Here is an 18311-nt window from a genome sequence, read left to right as displayed (position 1 = left end):
ATATTGTGTTTTGCTAACACACCAAAAGGAAAAAAATGGCAGGAAATGGTCATCATACCAGGCCCTGGTTCAAACTAACAAACGATCAAAGATTATTTTGAACTTTTTTGTTTGGGGCTTTTTTATAGAATACAAACTCGATAATGATTGATTAAAAAAAACATGACATTGTCAGGAATTTGTTACATAAAGACAAATATGTAAACAATAAAAAATGCAACATAAACAAGAGCGGTCGAAATTAATTTGTAAATGCAGTTAGTTAGCAACAACTTAGTTTTTTTCTGGTTTGTTGTGTAGATTCAACATCGTATTTGTTCTGCAATCACTTCCTTTCCTAGTCATTATCTCTAATACACCTTGCTCTGACAGCACGAGATGTACAGCATGGGAGGAGTGATATAACTAATAAATGATGACTATAACAGATTTACAGAGCAAAAACTGATGCATGTGCACAAAAAGATATATAGAAACCACAAAAACAGACCATGCAAGAATAAAATTGTTTACTCTGAGGAATGATAAACGTAATGCAGCAACAGGCTTGCATAAACTCCCGCAAAGAAAAATGGAAAGGTTGACAAAGAGCGATGGCTGTTAAATCCCACAGATGAGTATTTTATACATTTGAAGTTTTCGTGATTGCAGGAATCTATAACTCTTTGGTTCTTTCGGTAAAGTCACGTGGGTATAAAAGAAAGAACCAATGAATATGGGTATTTTATCACGGGTAAGTCTGAACATTTTTTTACCATGCACTCTTATGAGTCCAGTCCACCACAAATCGTATATGCAGGTAATAACACGGGACTTGACAGACGAGCCACAGTGCGGCACAGATATTCACATCCACGTAATAAGTGAGGACGTGCATACGGCTATCTAACAAATGTACGTTTATGCAACGGTTTGTGAAACTAGTTTGTCAGACAGAGCCCGCCGTATACTGGTTGGTTGGTGGGTGCGTGTGTTGCTGGTTACCTAATGTGGCAGGTAAAGGTGGGTGCGACAAAAAAGCACGAATGAGTCATGGTCACATGGCAGCTTCTCACGGCAGGTGTATTGTTAGGTGGCTTGGGGGCATGGCTGTCGTGATTTACAGACGCATTTCTCGCCTGGGTGGGAGACCGCATCACGGGGTGGGGTCTCCTAAATTACGCATGTGCCAGGAAGGCCGGCTCAGGTACTCGTGCGCACGCGCACGCCAAAAACGTTGGAAATTGAGCGCACAGTTGCATCATGTGAGGCGAAAAAAGGGTATGAGAAAACAACAACAAAAAAACTGTGGACAATAACTATAATTAACCGTGGCCATAGCAACGCTGCTAAGCAAATAACAAAAAATAGGCAATCACAACAACTGTGTATAAATACGGCTACAACGTATGAAACAAACTACGGAGCAAGAACAAGTGGGGTCGGTTTAAGTCGGTATTAAATCTTGGCAACAAAACACGTGCTTTATAACGCCATTTATAGACAGTCTGAAGTGAACAATGGTTACCTGAGCACCTCCAGACGTAGGTATCATGCACGTGAGCAGGTTTCCCACCACGTTCTCCAAGGTAACTTTGAGGTCATCCACGTGAATCGCATAAATCAAACCTAGACTTTGCTGGACTCGCACACACATCCAGGTAACATGAGTAACATCACGAGTTGCACTCAAAGTGCATACATACATACATGTATTCATTATACACCCAAAATAAGAAATATAATCACTTTTCTCAAGTCAAACTGTTGCAAATTTGGTTAAACTACTTGAAACACTTTTTTAATATATCTAAACAAAATTAACAACGAAAGCATAAGGAACAATAACAAGTTTAGCTGCTAAATACGTGGTACTCAATGTTTTGACAATGTTCCTAGGGACATCCTATCCAGACTAGAAAAGGAATTCAGAACATACTTTTGTTTCAAAGAATCCCATGCAGTCCCATTAAACTACAGCAATTAATTGGTAGAAATGGGTTTCATTGCTTGTGCAGTGATTTTTTTGTAATCCAAAAAAACCGTCACCATCATTGGTTATAAACTATGTATGGAGTAATTGTCAATTGCATATCACATTGCGTTACCAATGATCTTGGGAATTCTAGTCATAGCATAGAATTCCTACAGCCTTGCTAATATGAATATAATCTAATTACAGTAGAAACCCCTCTAAACGAGCACCCCTGCTAATGACTAATCGCTTGACGGGCCTCCCTAGAGCCCAATGTGTAGTGTATAGTGTAGTGTATAGTCGCGTAGTGTCTCCATAGAGCCCAATTTGTTTGCTTAACGGCCATTGTTTCTTTTAATATTATGCTTTTCCAATGTTGTTAGTATCTTTGTTTTAACATCCATTGTTTAAATATTATCAAGTACGTTGTTTGGGTGAAAAAGGGTCACTTTCGATGCTATCGGAATGAATTAAACCTTCAACATTTCCTATACTCGCTTAACGATCACATCAACGACCGGTTTCATGGAACCAATTACCGTCGTTAATAGGGGTTGTACTGCATCTATATGCTGCTGGACCCCTTTGTGAACTCAACTCTGTTTATGGAAGATGAGGCTCGAGCCCTACATTGACAACAAAAGTTTGGGCATCCTAAAGCCATCTCTCCTCTGAGCTAGCTTGACTTCACTATTTAACCATGACCTATCCTTGCCCTCCAGGGAAGAACACACTAACCCTGTACTGTTCTCATTATTTCCATGCTGCTGGTGGTTGAATAGTCAATTCCTGGAGAGTTGGGAGATGGAATAGCTCGTTAGTCAGGTTGAGTTGGCTCAAGGTACATGGTACAATGCAACAAAAGCATGCTAAAGAAGCCAAATAACACCCCTGCAAATCAGCTCTACCCAATAGGCCTCAGGAATGTAAAGTCTATAATCATATGTAAAAAAATCAACAATTGAGGTTCGGCATTAAAATGTTTGACATTTACCTATGAAAGACATTTATGAGCACCATAACCTACACCATTATAGCACTATTATTATAAAATCCAACAAGCATGAGGCATTTAACCATGACCTAACGGTGACATTTTTGTTAAGCCAGTTACACTTTAATCACTTTCATTGAGCAAAGAAACTACTGTAACACATTCACCCTTTTTTCTGCAATCAGCACTATTTTACATTATCTGGCGGTAAGCATGCAGCAAAGCCGATTACTAACTGGCAGTGTAATACTCTTAAACGCAGTTTGCCCAGAAATCACAGTGGCACGGTAAGTGCAAGGAGAGATTGTTCTTTTGTCCTCCGGCTGGCAGCACATCAACCAATAACAATTTAAAAGTTTCTTGATCAGAAACGTTTACAAAAACGTGACAATTATTTGTACATTAAAAAAGTTATTATGAAATACATTAATAGCGAAATCAATTTTAGAAGTGGCTTTAAAGGTCATTATATGGAATGTCATTTCTCTTAGCTTTAACTTAAAGTCATAAGTGAAAGCATATGGCATTAAGTAAAGGAATGGAATTTTGTAAAAAAAAAGTCTTTCCAATATCCCACGTAATTGTCTTTACATTTTACTTTTGCATGTGATCATATTTAAAAGCAAACACACGGCCAGCATACCAACTGCTGAATATTCATTTCTCAGAAGAGAATATTATAGATTTTCACCAAACTTAGCCTTCTGAAGGGGGCAAGGGGGAGCTCAACACACAAAATCACACAATCACACTGTGCAGAACTCACTTAATACATTCTTTACACCGAGACAAAATTACTTAGCAAACAACGGTAATTATTCCACTTACCCGGTAGATCTCTGTGTAATCGAGTCGGGAGACAAGGACCAGGCTTTTTGGCGCAAACCTCTGCATGTGATGAGACTCATCTTCTCCTTCCCCATCGCTCTGACTCTCTTTCTGCTGAAAACAAAAGATAAACGGTTTTTTTTTGCATGTTTTGAACCGACCAAGATAACGCTATTTAACAGGATCGAAACACTGAAAAAGAAACACGTTTCCTAATTCTAAATGTAACATTTTTATTTACACTTTGAATAAACATTAAAATCCACCAGCAGTCAGTCACATGACCCTTTTGCTTGGCACCTCAGTTCTCTTCATCTGTTTTTCATTCAAAAATGGGAAACGGGCTCTTGATATCAGAGTTTGCTTTTTTTTATTCCCACCCCCTCCATTTCCCTAATCTAAACACCATGTCCCTTCATTCACTTAATGGGAAGTACAAACATAGCAACATACCAATGACAAACACATAGGGAGTTGACGAAAATAAAATGGAATGTGAAACTACGTACCACAGGTGGTCTTCATTATTGGCCCAATCATCATCTTTAACCCATTTTATCATCAAGCCGTGTACAGGGAATTAAGGATACAGCCGATAACTACTGCGTGTTTGTGTGCATGAAATTCCTCCATGAAAATCTGCTTTAAGTTATATAGAGAGCTTGCAGCAAATTACACCTCCTGTTTTCAACAGTTTTTGCCGACTCCATCCACCCGTACGTATTTGCTTGTTTTCTTCGCTGTCTCTCCCTCCAACACTTCGGAACCATTAGTTAGCCTTGAAAGTCTTATTCCATCCATTGTTAACACATGTTCAGTGGGCATTTGTTGAGAGTGTCTCTTCTGAAATGGCTTTGCACTCCTCCTTCACTTTCTAATGTTTCTGATGCTCATCCCTGCCCTTCCATCGCTCCCGTGTTTGTTTTGCTTCACGTTAACCCTTTAATACCCCTGCGGCAGCAGGAAGCACCCGTGATCTCATCCGTTCTCCATGCCCTTCCGCTCCGCAGGCACAGCCATCCAAGCAGCGCGTGTCCATCCATAAACAAGCACGATTCAACAATAGATCGACGAGCCTTCAAACATTCCTCTTACATCCAGAAGACAACTCCAACCTAAAACCATAAGATGCAATTTCACTGTCAATTAAATGTGTCTCTTGCTCTTCCAGAAAATGGAATTCAGGCAGATAAAAGTTGTTTGTGGATTAAAGGTTAAAATGGAGCAATAGAAAAGCAAAAGAAGACAAAATACTGCACAAGTTGTGACAAAATATACAACTGAATGTAGAAATGTAGGCCAGAAATAGGTGCCGCGGTGGCAGGATATTAAGTATATTGCCTGGTATACAGAAGGTTGTGGGTTCGATCCTGACCCTGATGCCTATATATTTGGAGTTTGCATCTTCTCCCCACGGTCACATAGATTTTTCTACAGGTCTTCCGGTTTTTTTCCTCCACATTTAGAAACATGCGTTAAGATTATTTCGCTGCTATAAATTTTCACACGTTGATACGCCACTTCGTTGAGCTATAAAGCTCAGTGTGCCGTACCTGGTAAATAAAAAGTTTAGTTAAGAGCCAATACCTCTCTGATTACTCGGCTGTGCGATGTAGGTCAAGGTAAAGAAATTTACTTGAGGAATTTAGTGGCGACCCTGCAGATCTGGAAGGTGTAAAAATGTTACATGACGGATGGTGATGTTATGTAAGGGCAATGCATTGACAAAAGGCTCATTGTACAAATTATTAAGAGCATAAAATAGCAGCTGAATGTAAGAAATTCCGTTCTACTAATACGGTCACCATAAGACACAATTTCACCAAATGGATGGTTTTCTTGTATGGCCCAACATTCTTACTGATACACTAGAATCATGCTCAAAATCAAACACAGTATTTCAGTGGTTAGGCACAAGGTGGCCTGTCGCAAGTCAACAACAAAGGCCCCCATCTAGCTCATGTGCAAGCATTCCAGTTATTAAATTTGCCTTTACAAGACAAACACATAAATGACAGAGTTATCGCGCTGCATTATTTATTAGTTCATTACAGCGATGACGAACCTATGACCCGTAACAATTTCATACGGACTATGGCCACATGAAGCACCTATCACTTTTTAGCAGCCTGCAAAAAATAGTTTTCGATCAATAGCAACGTCTTAATCGCACTAATTTGGTACAAGAGTGAACACGATAAAATGGTGTTTCTAATTTGAGCAAGTTCGGTCACTTCTGTCAATGCAAGGGTCTCTTTATACGTGTCAACACGCAAATTATTTCCCCATCCAGAGTTGATTACTGGCATTTGAAGCCAAAGGCCATTTATAGGGCCAAAGGAAAACGTGGTTTGCTAATTAGTGATTTCGCAAGGCTTTACTTCAAGTGCCTAGTAATCGCTCATTGTGAATGCAATCGGATGGGGTTAGGTCAAGAGCAATGAGCTGCTTTACAGATTTCAGCAGTAAACACAGCCTCCAAATCACACGGACAGATGAACTCATCTACTCAAGGAAACAGTGGGTAAAGGGGAGCTCAATTTACATACAACACAGAATAAAGGACTTAAGCAACCACTAACTGGTACTACCAGTTTATTGCCAGCCAAGGAGGTACCTGTGCCAAGTGGCAACTTGTTTACTAAGAAATGGTACCTAGGTGGTTTCACAGAACACATACTTACACGGGTTTCTCCTTTCTCCCACCGAGTCAAAAAATACCAAAAACGGTGGCTTTTATGCAGTACAAGCTATTGGGCCTTTGATCAAATCAACTGGAATGTGCCCTATTTCGTCAGATTTCGGAAGCCAAGCATGGTTGGGCCTGAACAGTGTTTGGTTGGATGACCACCATGCACAAAAACAGGTGTTGCAGGCTTCTGCAGAGACATGTTGTGAGCAGAAGGCAGTGCAGTAAAATCCATTGTTTTGCTGTCCTGTGCCCCAACGTCTATACCACTCGCCTTCACCACCCTGCAATGACTAGGGTGGTGAAGTATGGTCAAGTAACCCCCACAGCTCGGAGTAAGTCCTCATCCAGCTGTGGATTGACAGAGAGGGGCTGTACGTGTACATCTACAAGCTACTGGCAAGTAGGTCCATTGTATAATTAATGTAAAACATCTCCGAGACTTGTCCATTATACTTGGATTCTCATGCTCCCAATTTCATCTTGAAGTCAATAGTTACCAATCAAGAGATGTGTGCAATATATATTCCCTATTTATATACAGACGATTATAAATGAGAAAACCGTATACTATTGGGGGACAGGGGCTTGAATGTGAGAAGTAATATTTTCATGCGTAAAAGCAAAAACCTATGGCTGGCCACATTAAACAGTTTCTGCCATCAATGTGCATTATTAGACAGCAAATTTTTCCTTAAAAAATACAAATATATTTTTTTACAACAACTTTGTTGTCTTCTTGGTTCTTTCGGTAAAGTCACGTAGAAGGGAAGTAATAAAATAATAAAAATAAAACATAATAAAATAATTCTCACGACGTTTCGGCCACAACGCAAGCAACCGTCCTCATGTGAAGACCGAAAGAACCAAGAAGATGAATCCCTGCAGTCACGAAAGCTTTAAATCGAAATTTAACTTTGTTGTCGTTCTCACGTATCCAAATTTTGCAAAGTCATACCACAGCATCATCATCTGTATTGTTCACTGCTCTCCGTCCTCCATAATCGTCCTCAGCCATTATAATCAATCCACCGCTATATCAAGGTCTCCCCAAGTCGCCACCATCCCTCATGGTCCTGCGATGCACAAAACGCACCCAGCAGCTGCACACGTGCCGTCTCATAGCTCTTGGGTACTTTCATTCCTTTGGCTCCCACTCAGTGAACATACTTGCATCTATTTTACATTTATTTTAAGTGATCTGCTTTCCTTTCATATACTTTGCAATCCGATAATTTTTCGTACTGTTTGTTGTTGTAACTTTCTGACCAGTTCCTACTGGACATCTGTGAAAAAGAGCTTCATACCTCATAACATTTCTCCAGGATAAAGATTCTGATTCTGTGAACAAGAGCTTCACAGTTCATCAGATTTCTCTAGGATAAATAAAGATTCTGATTCCGTTATTCTTGCCCATCGGCCATCATTCCTTGCAGACACATGTCATGCCCCACAGTCAAAATTATGTCTTCAAGCGGAGTATGTTTTCTAATGCACGTGTTACTTTCTGCCACTCAGTGTATCTCTCCACGCTCCTTTGTGCACTTATGAGCTTTTGGTCCATCCTCTTCTTTAGTATCCATGTTTCTGATCGGTATGTCATAACATGTAACACTCCATTTAAAAGCTCTCTTCTTCAGATACATCGGTATATGTTGCTTTTCATTATCGAGTTCAGCTTTCGAAACGATGTACACAATCCGCTCCAACCCACTCAAATCCGCATTTTTATTCCGTGCCGTCAAAAAAATAAAAAGTTGCCCGATTCCTCTTGGAAATAAGGTCATGAAAATAACAAAACATTGAATTGTTCAATGTGTTTTTCGTCTAAAAATGTTTCTTACGTAACCAGTGCTTTTGACAGATGATTATTGAAATGTTAAATCCAATATTAATACAAGTTTTTGCAAATACACACAAATTATTGTCACACATAAGCGCTTAGTAATTAATCAGCTATCCGTGAGAGCTGGGCGTATTATGTTGAAAACAAGCATTGGCAGAAGTTAATGTTGCCCTTGATACCAATTTGTATTTGTAGAAGTTTCAAGCAATCTGTATTTTGTTAAGGTTGTACATTTTATCAGCATTTTGACAAAGGCATAATGATTAATCATGGAGACAAACAGGGCCCCCTCTTTCCTAAGTGTGCTGTTCAAAAAAACAATGAAATATTGTCCGATCCTTCCTGCTTTATACCACGGTTTCTGAAAAAGTATGACACATCACCCTTATTTCCCGAGAAATGTCTTTCCAAGCATGTGAAAATAATTATAATAACTTGCTTGGGATAAGATAACAGCCATTGCATGAATCGCTGCTAAAACAACCAAAAAACGGTGCAGCTGTCAAATTACATAAAATGTCGATTGGAGTGGATGCTGTCAAACCTGCGTCTCATCTTCGGGCTCGTAGAAGGTGAGGCAGGCGCAGAAGTGTCGGTCTGACTCGATGTCCGTGAGCACCGCCACAAAAAACGTGGGCTGCTTCCACTCGTTTGACAGCTTCCACCCGCTCGGCTGGCAGAACTGCGAATGGCCGGGGGTTGGGTTGGGGCCATCGAGAATGAGGATTAGACAATATGCATAGCACTTTAGTTAATCAAGACACCGCAGCATGATCAATTGTCGTAGTATGTAAATTCAAGTGGTCAGTGCTAGGAGAAACCATGGAGGTCAATCGAATGCATGCAATTCCAAGCTCTACTTTAGATACCCAGAATATTGTGAAATATACTGTAATTCATTCACCTACAAGATTTCTTTCAACAAAACGTAATCCCACATGGAAGATTGTACTCTAGTAGGCAACCAAAACTGTAGGGCTTCAATGAAAACTGGTACAGGCATAGCAGATGATACCTTTACTACAGTGCCTTTAAGTGTACATGTGCTGGTTGGCACAAAAAAGAGCAAGCAGTCTCCAGTGGGCAACAAAGTGCCATTCCCAAAGAAGGCAGATGGTTGTGTTTACCCAGCACAGCCTACACCAATGTAAACCTGCTGGCTGGCTCATTTAAAAGCAGTATCCTTTTGTGCTCATTAAGGAACTGCTACGGACAGGTGTTGCTATTAAACAAACAAGATGTTCAACGGCTCCCAAGACAAGCCTTGCATCTGTGATAAACAATCAAAATTTAAGGATTGAACAACCGATGGCATTGACATTTGTATCAATTACTTTCTTATTATGCATGATAAACATTCCTCTTGCAAAACATCACAATGCAGAACCTCCTGAAAACAGTCTTGACACAAAGTCAGGCTTTCCTCGATAAATTAATTACAATTGTCCAGCAGAATTAAGATGAAAACACTCGAAGCAGCAGCTCAAACCCAATGACTAACGAACAATGTTCACCAACTGGAAACTTATTATTTGTTTGCATTACACTCAGTATACAAATTAGACCAATTCATTCAGGTCACAGGTTACTAAAAACATTCGTTTCAATTTAGATCATTTCAGATTTGTACCTCTAAGAACTTGATAAATAACGCCACTTGAATGATTTGTCTAAAGCAATCGTGTGAAGTTATAACTTAATGCCGCAATGAGAACGTTTACCACAACAACATCTGCACCATATAAATGTTAGATCAGTAACGAGAGGTTATTTATAATGAACTGTTTAAAAATATTCCCTAAAAATCAGAGTGCTTTGCACTGTTTTGTCCTACATTTAGAATTCTCTTCCTTATATCATTCATCACCATGATGATTTAAATATTTTGAAGTCCCACTTGAAACAAATCTGCTTGACACTGCTTTTGTTTGAGATAATGTTTTCAACACATAGCAGCTTTTGGTTTTGGCTGGAATGGGAGAATTAGTTTAGTGTACATGCTCTACAATGTATTTTTTATACTTCAAGCACCGGATGACTGGCTATTGTTCCAGGTTGTGCCTGAAGATCACTGAAACTTTGCCAGTCACTTTGGTTTAATTTGACATACACTAAGCACTGTTTAAACAAATGCCATTGACGACAACGGATGGGCATTCAATGACTGCTGCTCGACACAAATGGTCAAAATATATTATGACATGCACGAAGCATGCGGTGGTGGTGTCGCGCGCCACTCCCTTGGCCATTAGTATCTCACCATTATTGCATGCAGCAACACAGCCGAAATCGATGCATCATCGCCAGGTTGACATTAAAGAAGAAAAAGAATGTCACTCAAGGAAAGGGCCACTGCAGTAACACGTCACCTGCACCCCACCAAGCTAAGTGAACCCTTTTGAATACGGAAGCAAGTGCAGATATCTAAACCACAAATACAATTCTATCTTTTCCTGCGGATAATACACTACACTGTGACCTTATTATGCACGGTTGCCTTGGAAGTTTTTGTTTGTTTGTGGTTATTACTCCGACATGGGTGAAAAAATATGGAAAATGTCAGCCGTGACGCTTGGGTTCTCCGTGGTCATGGTGAGTTAAGGTGGAATTCATTCATAGGTGTGCCTGCAGAGCGTGACTACACGCCTACACGCTACAATCACACCTATCACAAAAAATAACGTTCATACAAACTTTTAGGAAAAAAATACAATTTCGAACATTTGAGTACAGCTTTGGCACAAGGGGAGGACACATTGTAAACATAATTTCTGCCTAAAAATGTAATTAATAATTGGCACAAACTTTGACAGATTAAAACGCAAGTTTTCGCAGCCACTTGTAATCCAAATGTGGTTTTCCAGGTTAGGATCCGTGTAGGGCATTTCCTCTCAAGATTGTATCATGCACTGCTACGCACATCTTCAGTTTAATAGAGGATGCTTTGGTGGAGGGGGGGGGCATTGCAATTCACAAAAATTGTGCCTTACATGAGAGGAGAGGCTACCACTAGGACCACCAGCACCTTAATTACCACCCTTGGAGTTGTTGACAGGCTGAGGGGAAGCACCTGAAACAGAAAGTGCTGACCTACGTCTAGCCGAAGAATCTCCTCAGGGAGGGCGCTATTGGAATGTTACGGTAGACATCCTTCAAGTAAATCGGCACAAACTTATCGCCCGGCCTAACCACCGTCCATGTACACCCCAGCGTTTCGATATTGACATTTCATGGTGCTCACATTTTGAATGCCAAGGTTATAACATTACGCAAAAGCCCCCGAAGGCTTTGAGATCGGGAAGTACTGAGAGGAGAACCCATGGCCCTCTTGCACTGGGGGCACCGTCTCTATGTTCCTAAGTGACAGGCATCTGTTGAACACATCCGATGTGATATGTTCTTCTGGAGGGCTGCCACTACTGTGGCTGAACACTTGTCACCTGGTTCACAAATCCCAGGGTATAACCCCTCCCCGGCACAGCCAGGATGCTTCATCGGTATGCAATTAACCACTGCCAGTGAAGGCTGAAGGCCTCCCTCCCAGTAAAATTTTACCTATCAACTACTAATTACCCATTTTTATCTTACCAGGTAAGGCCCTATATAGCTGCTTTTCGGAAGCAAAACGAAGTGGCTTATCATGTGGAAAGTTATAGCAACCAAATACTCTAAACACGTGTTTCTACATTTGGAGGGGGGAAACCGGAAGACCCAGAGAAAAATCTATGCCATCACGGAGAGAACATGCAAACTCCAAATATACAGGCATCAGGGTAAGGATCAAACCTATGACCTCCTGTATACTAGGCAAAGTAATTAACATCTCGCCACCGTGGCACCCCTATCAGCACCTCCCTGTCTCTTCACTCCTTTCTTCAAGAAATCTCAGTGGAATATTCCATCTTCATCAAATATTGTTAATTTATATACGTATTTTATTAAGACCACGGTTATTGACAGCTCGGATGACTACATCAGTTTACACTGGATCAAATGCCTAATCATCTTCAAAATATAGGCATAGTGGCATCTAACATTCATTTGTATTTTCTAGAAACATGATTTGATAGTGTATGTGGTCTATGGTGGGAAAGCATGTCTTAAATTCCAGCCGGCTAATTCATACACTTCCTTGAACCTCTAAATTGTCTATAATTCAGTTCTATATGATCTTCATTAATATATAAACCTGCAATAAGAGATCAACAGGTCTAATAATACATTTCAATAATTTTCATATCCCTTATAGAAAAAAATAAAGAGTGAAGCATCATTGCAGAATTAAGTTATGTCTTGTGTAAACATTTTAATAGGTCGATTACATTTGTTTTAACAGCTTATTCCACGTCTTTGATAATGATCACAGTTATTCCATCTGGTCCAGAAATGTTTTCCATTTTCATAAAGCGAGCTGTCGTGGTTACTTAAAGTTTGACATCTGGAACATCTTCCTCCTCATCTGAGAATATTTTTTGACGAGGTCAGATTGTTTTTTGCTAGAGATCAGCATTAATTTCTTCCACTAGTTTCATCATCGTGTTTAATGGTTCCACCTTGCTCTCTAGGGGCTACCGTATGTGATATACCGATCATAAACGTCAATTATGCTTTCATTATCCCACTATTCATGTCATCTTCAATCCCCCTTTTGTTGTTCTCCCGATTTATATTATTATTCTTTTCCTCGTGGTTTTAACAGAGTCCTGTATGTTTTAGCATTTGTTTGGTATTTTTCATCCTTTTCCATATCTATCATTTCCTAGATCATGTTTTTGTAGTTCAGACAGCTTGTTCTGTTTTCCTAATTACTGTGCATCTCACTTTTACTGCACTCTATATTACAATGCTACTTATTTGTTCATGTTAAACATATAATAGTTTTGCTTCTCTAGGAATTTGAATGTTGCTTATAATTAGAAGACATGTTCCTGCCTCTTGAATTAGATTGTTTAACATTAGCAATCTTGCTTCAGCCACAAATGACAACTTACCTTTAATTGACATTTGATTATAATAAATTGGCATTGAGTATTATAATTGTTCAACATAACTCAAGGTCAAGCGCTAGATATTAACACTTGTCAACAAAAACATTTCCGTTTTAGGCGAAAAACAAAGATGCCAACTTGAACAATCTTTGAGTAACCCTGTAGTTTTTGAGCATCTTTAAAAGCATTAACTTTGTCCAACTACCCATCAAAACATTTATTTCATTATTTGCAATGCAATAAACAATGAGCGAATGGGGATTTGTGCATGTGTGCTAAAGCAATAATGGGCACATTCCCAATAACTGGCAAAAAGCATCCCATTTCAGGAAAAGCAATGCATTTAAGTCTGTTTCAGTTCCGAGGAGCCTAAACTATGGGGCTCTACTGAAGGGGCTGGCAGCCTATCATATATCAGAATGCTTTATCACATGCAGTTTCTAAAATGATTCAAGCAAGCTGTAACAGAAATTCGATAATAGCTCTCATTATAGCACGATACGAGCCATTTACAACAAGCACTCAATCAGAAAATGCTCCGAGTCCTTAATTTGCACAATGCCTCAAATAAAGCACCATCATCTTCCACTTAATAACGCCAAAAGATGAAATCTGAAAGTGACCATCGCAACACCTTGAGTTCCTTGCGCTTGGCAATAGATGTTTGACTCTGATATCACCACGATACTTTTAAGTATGGATTATTTTAATTAATTCTGCTCCAACAAGCAACATAGCACACAAAAACACTGGTTAATCAGTTGTGTTGGCCACACACGTGATGTGTTGTGACATCAGCCCTGAGAGTTGACACATTAGGCTAATTGGGGTGGTGTTCGGGTTAATCCTCATTTGCCCTCCTGATGGTTCTGCTAATATATGCTTAAAACTTGTAATTAACATTTACTCCAGGCACACAGCTTGCCATGATACTGCTATATGCTAAATGATCCTTCGTAAAAAAAACAAGCACCGAAATTATTTGTAAAAACCACGAAACAATTTGACCTTGTCTGACAATGTAATATCGAGATTATACTTGTCCAAAGCTCCTTGACTGTTAAATATGAAAGTCAGTGGTTTCTTACTCACTCCACTAAATTAGCATTTCAAGAGTGAAATTAGAAAAAACGGGCATTCATTTCATTGTTAAATGAACAGGATGCTCCAAATCCCAGCTGCATCTTAACAAAACATTGATATCCCAGCCTTGTACACAAAGCAGTTATGCCAGAAAGAGAAATTGTTTTTTCACTTGAACACTTATTTATTTATTAGTTGTCAAGTTGTACTTTTGTGGAATTTATTCAAATACAGTATATCAATGAAAAAGTAACTGGTGAAACGTTATTGTTTTCTAATGCCAACTTTTCTATTAGTGTCACACTGTGGTGGAACCAAAGCCACGGTTCGATGCCAGGTTTAGCCATACGTGGGGTAGTTTATGTCCTGTTTGTGCCTTTAGATGGCTGATACATCCTGTTAAAAATCTGCATGTTTTTTTATAAAACTTCTAAATACGTTTGCATGAATTGTGGTACATAAAAGCTATGACAGAACAACATCATGTTCTTGAATGTTCTTCCTTAATACCAAGCTACAAAAAACTTAAAGATATAATAAAAGCCCCACCTCACAGCTCATGTGACAGAAGGAAAATTAGACTTTGCAAAATACAGCTTTAGTTCAGCGGAAAAAAAACATTCCATTTATTAAGTCTGTTTTCATGTCATTCTTAACACAATAGCTTATGCGTGCTAGTCATGGTTTTTTCAATTATTTAAACACTGAGGTCGGGCACCTATAGCAGCCATCTCAATTATCTTTAATATAATTGAATTGAAATGTTCAATTGCTTACACTAATAATTGAAAGCGTAATATATTGTTAAATAATAGAATCAGGAATTTAATGTCCCCTAACTTGTGACGATTAGCACGCACGCGACATAGTTGGATAAATATGGTATGACTGCACAAACGTAAAATGTTGGAAAAGAGTGTAATGAATTTATATATTGATCATCTTTAGGGTCACTTCTACTCATGAGGGCTACGAAAATGGATTTGGCAGCATGCTTGAAATAATAGCTTCAATGTGTTGTTTTCCAACATATGGCATGCAGTGTTTCAGATTGCTAACACCAATAAAAATGCAACAAATGTTGTTCATCTAGACAGCCCCATGCAAGCTTCATGGATGCTAAAAAAAAAGGCATTTAACCAGGATAATTGTAAGCACATGTGGCAGACTTGCAAATATTCTCACATTAGCCGGTGGTAATATAACTTAGGATGAAAGTAAAACAAAAAAATCTGAGGTCTGTGAATGTCAATATACGATAATACCTCCATGTGACAATGACATTACTTTGAAAATGTTCAACGTTATACTTAATATCTTTAAAATGTATCTCATGGTTGGTTAATAAAAAAAAAGTTTTAAAGATATCATATATAATCATGATGGGTTTTCCCAATTGTGAGTATATTTTTTTAAACTTGAGAACTTCCGCATGAACTAAGCTTGATTAGCTTTGTGTTGTTACTTTATTAAATGGCAGTGGTGAGAAGTAGTCCAAGCGTCCGAAATGTTCCAGAATGTTGGTACATACCGTTTCCTGTGCACTTGCTGCATATTGCATGTCACTTCGCCAGCAGTGCTATTAACCGTAAGATTTTTATATGACAGAAATCGCCTCCAGCATTGATACATGTCAAATGCCACAGACATAAGGAAAAATACAATAAACGGTATGTCACATGGTACTGATTGCACATGTACGGCCTTTTTGTCATTTCACAGCTCAATAAGGGCCTTCCCACAACTTTGCAGGCCATGCGAGTCATTCAACCATAGTTCGCCACCCTGGTGGGTGCGGTTTTGCGAAGGCAAGGATAGATGGGGGGGCATAGGAGAATACTGTACAACTATTTATTTTTGCTGCACTGCCCTCTGCTGCCCCCCACGTAGCCCCAAGCCCTATGACAACCTGGCTGTACAAGTGGTCACCCGAACAAGCGCTATCCAACGTCATCACTGCTTAGCGTGCAAGGCCTGATGAGATCAGGTGCATTCGGGCCGATTATAAAAGTCATGCCTTACCCAACGCGGCTTTATCAAACGCGTGTTTTGGCTATTGCACACGGGGGTGATGTTTCGACTATACGCAGTTTACTTACTGAACAAGGGGGAAGACGTTTCGGCTATACGCGGTTTGACGCTGCGAAGATTCTCATCTCTGCGTCCACGTGACGCGCAGTCCGCTTGTACAGTGCTCGAAATGCCACGGATCAATATCTCCTCACCATCTTCCCACGCCAACACTTATGCGGTCTCACTCAACCCTCTAAGACCCCTCCTCCCAAAACCCCCACCAACATCATCTTCACCTTCATCATCATTGGCCGTAAGTAAAAGGAAAAAACTATTAAACTTTGTTTTAACTTCATTTTAAGTCCAATTTTATTTTATTTACCATATATGTTGTGTTTTTTGTGACAACATGCGGGGGAAATCACACGGAATTATAAGCTCAACAAAGATGGAGGATGATATAATCATCACCATAATCATTCGCAATAGGTAAAACAAATATTTATTTCACTTGTTTTTATTTCAGTCGATATAGTAACATATCTTACGTTATTCTATCTACGCGTACCATGTGTCCGTTTTTATTTTTATGTGATACCAAGTGGGGGAAAATCACATAGAATTAGTTAAACAGAGGGAGGGGGTGTGATCATTTTGGACCCATGAAGGAAAACACAATATTTCCCATAAGGTCTATTATTAGTCAAACTTTGATGTCCCCCCAACATGGCATTTTTTAGGAACATAACCCCCACGTTCGGCGAGGCATTCGTGTGTGTACACTCTTTATACATTCATGAAGCAATAGAGTGAACACAAAACCTTCTGTTATGATTTACAAATTGTATTCAAAATAATAAAATGTACACATGACTGGCAAATTAACTGTGCTGCCATTTTCAAATAAAACATTGGTCAAGTAGTAAAGGTTTTATCGAAATTATACTAAAATACAAAGCAGTTCCAAAACATCCTGTCAGACACGCATCAGTAAAAATTGTTATAGCCTCTGCTGCTAACCAAGTTTAAACAAAAAGTGGTTACTCACTTACATGTGCAAATCATTAGCTTCGGATTGTATACGATAATGTATATAAAAAGCATACACTCAGGATTATGCACAGCATGGCTGTGCATAACAAGAAAAAATGAAATACTGGTCATGAGGCACTCAATGACATAAATAAAACAACATTTTGGAACGTGGCTAAAATTAGAGAGAAAAAAAGTGAAGATTATTTTTGCATGTGGCAAAAATATTTAAAAAGAAGAGGCATCCATCCAGTGCAGCGACCGAACATTGTGTTTTATTGTTTTAACAGGCTTCCTAAAAAAAAAGTGAGATGCAAGCAAATAAAAAAATAAACACGTGAACTCAAAGATTAACAGAAGAATGAGACGATCACGGGGGCTGTAATACAGCCTGCAAATAATCAGTGTGGATTACAGCAGGGACTGGTTTAGGTGGGGCATGAAAGATTGGGAGGGGAATACGAAAAAAATTCTGCATTTCTGGGATTCCACGTCAATTATTCATATACATGCTCATTACTACAAGCATGGGAGCAAAAGGAAATGTCCCATCAGCTCAAGTCCTATTTTTTTAAGCCTGAAGAATGTATAGTCATTGTCTCATGAATGAAGGTTAAATAGAACCAGGCCAGTCTAAATTAACTGCAGAGGGTGCTTACTTAGCCTTCAGCGAAATGTCCATGTGATACTGTAATTGCAGAGTTTGTTGTTACAATAGTGAACTCACTTTCCATATGCACGTCAGGGAATGCACTAAATAGGGTACCAATAGGTACCACCAGCTGCGAGGGGATTCAATCACCAATGGCACACAGAAAGACAATGCGTTTAAATAAGACACACAATTAACACACCTGCAATAACTGAAGAATAATTTATAGGGC

General features: G+C 39.2%; 1 protein-coding gene across 9 annotated transcripts in view; it reads right to left on the bottom strand.

Annotated features, from left to right (window-relative positions):
- The window catches only part of LOC144933869 (myotubularin-related protein 5-like), a 96571-nt gene that overhangs the window by 60088 nt on the left and 18172 nt on the right, over positions 1-18311 (bottom strand). For 7 of the 9 annotated variants that reach the window (XM_078859112.1, XM_078859118.1, XM_078859119.1 and 4 more), the window contains exons 3-5: positions 8856-8993; positions 3777-3890; positions 1508-1618 (exon numbers count right to left, since the gene is read on the bottom strand). In XM_078859112.1, coding sequence (XP_078715238.1) covers positions 1508-1618; positions 3777-3890; positions 8856-8993 — 363 coding nt within the window. The remainder of the gene's footprint in view (positions 1-1507; positions 1619-3776; positions 3891-8855; positions 8994-18311) is intronic. The other 2 variants (XM_078859114.1, XM_078859117.1) reach the window with 1 other exon arrangement.

The sequence above is a fragment of the Lampetra fluviatilis genome, chromosome 8 (assembly GCF_964198595.1).
Source record: "Lampetra fluviatilis chromosome 8, kcLamFluv1.1, whole genome shotgun sequence".
Classification (NCBI taxonomy): domain Eukaryota; kingdom Metazoa; phylum Chordata; class Hyperoartia; order Petromyzontiformes; family Petromyzontidae; genus Lampetra; species Lampetra fluviatilis.
Note: the sequence above shows the minus strand (reverse complement) of the source record. Positions and strands in the feature narration are given on the sequence as shown.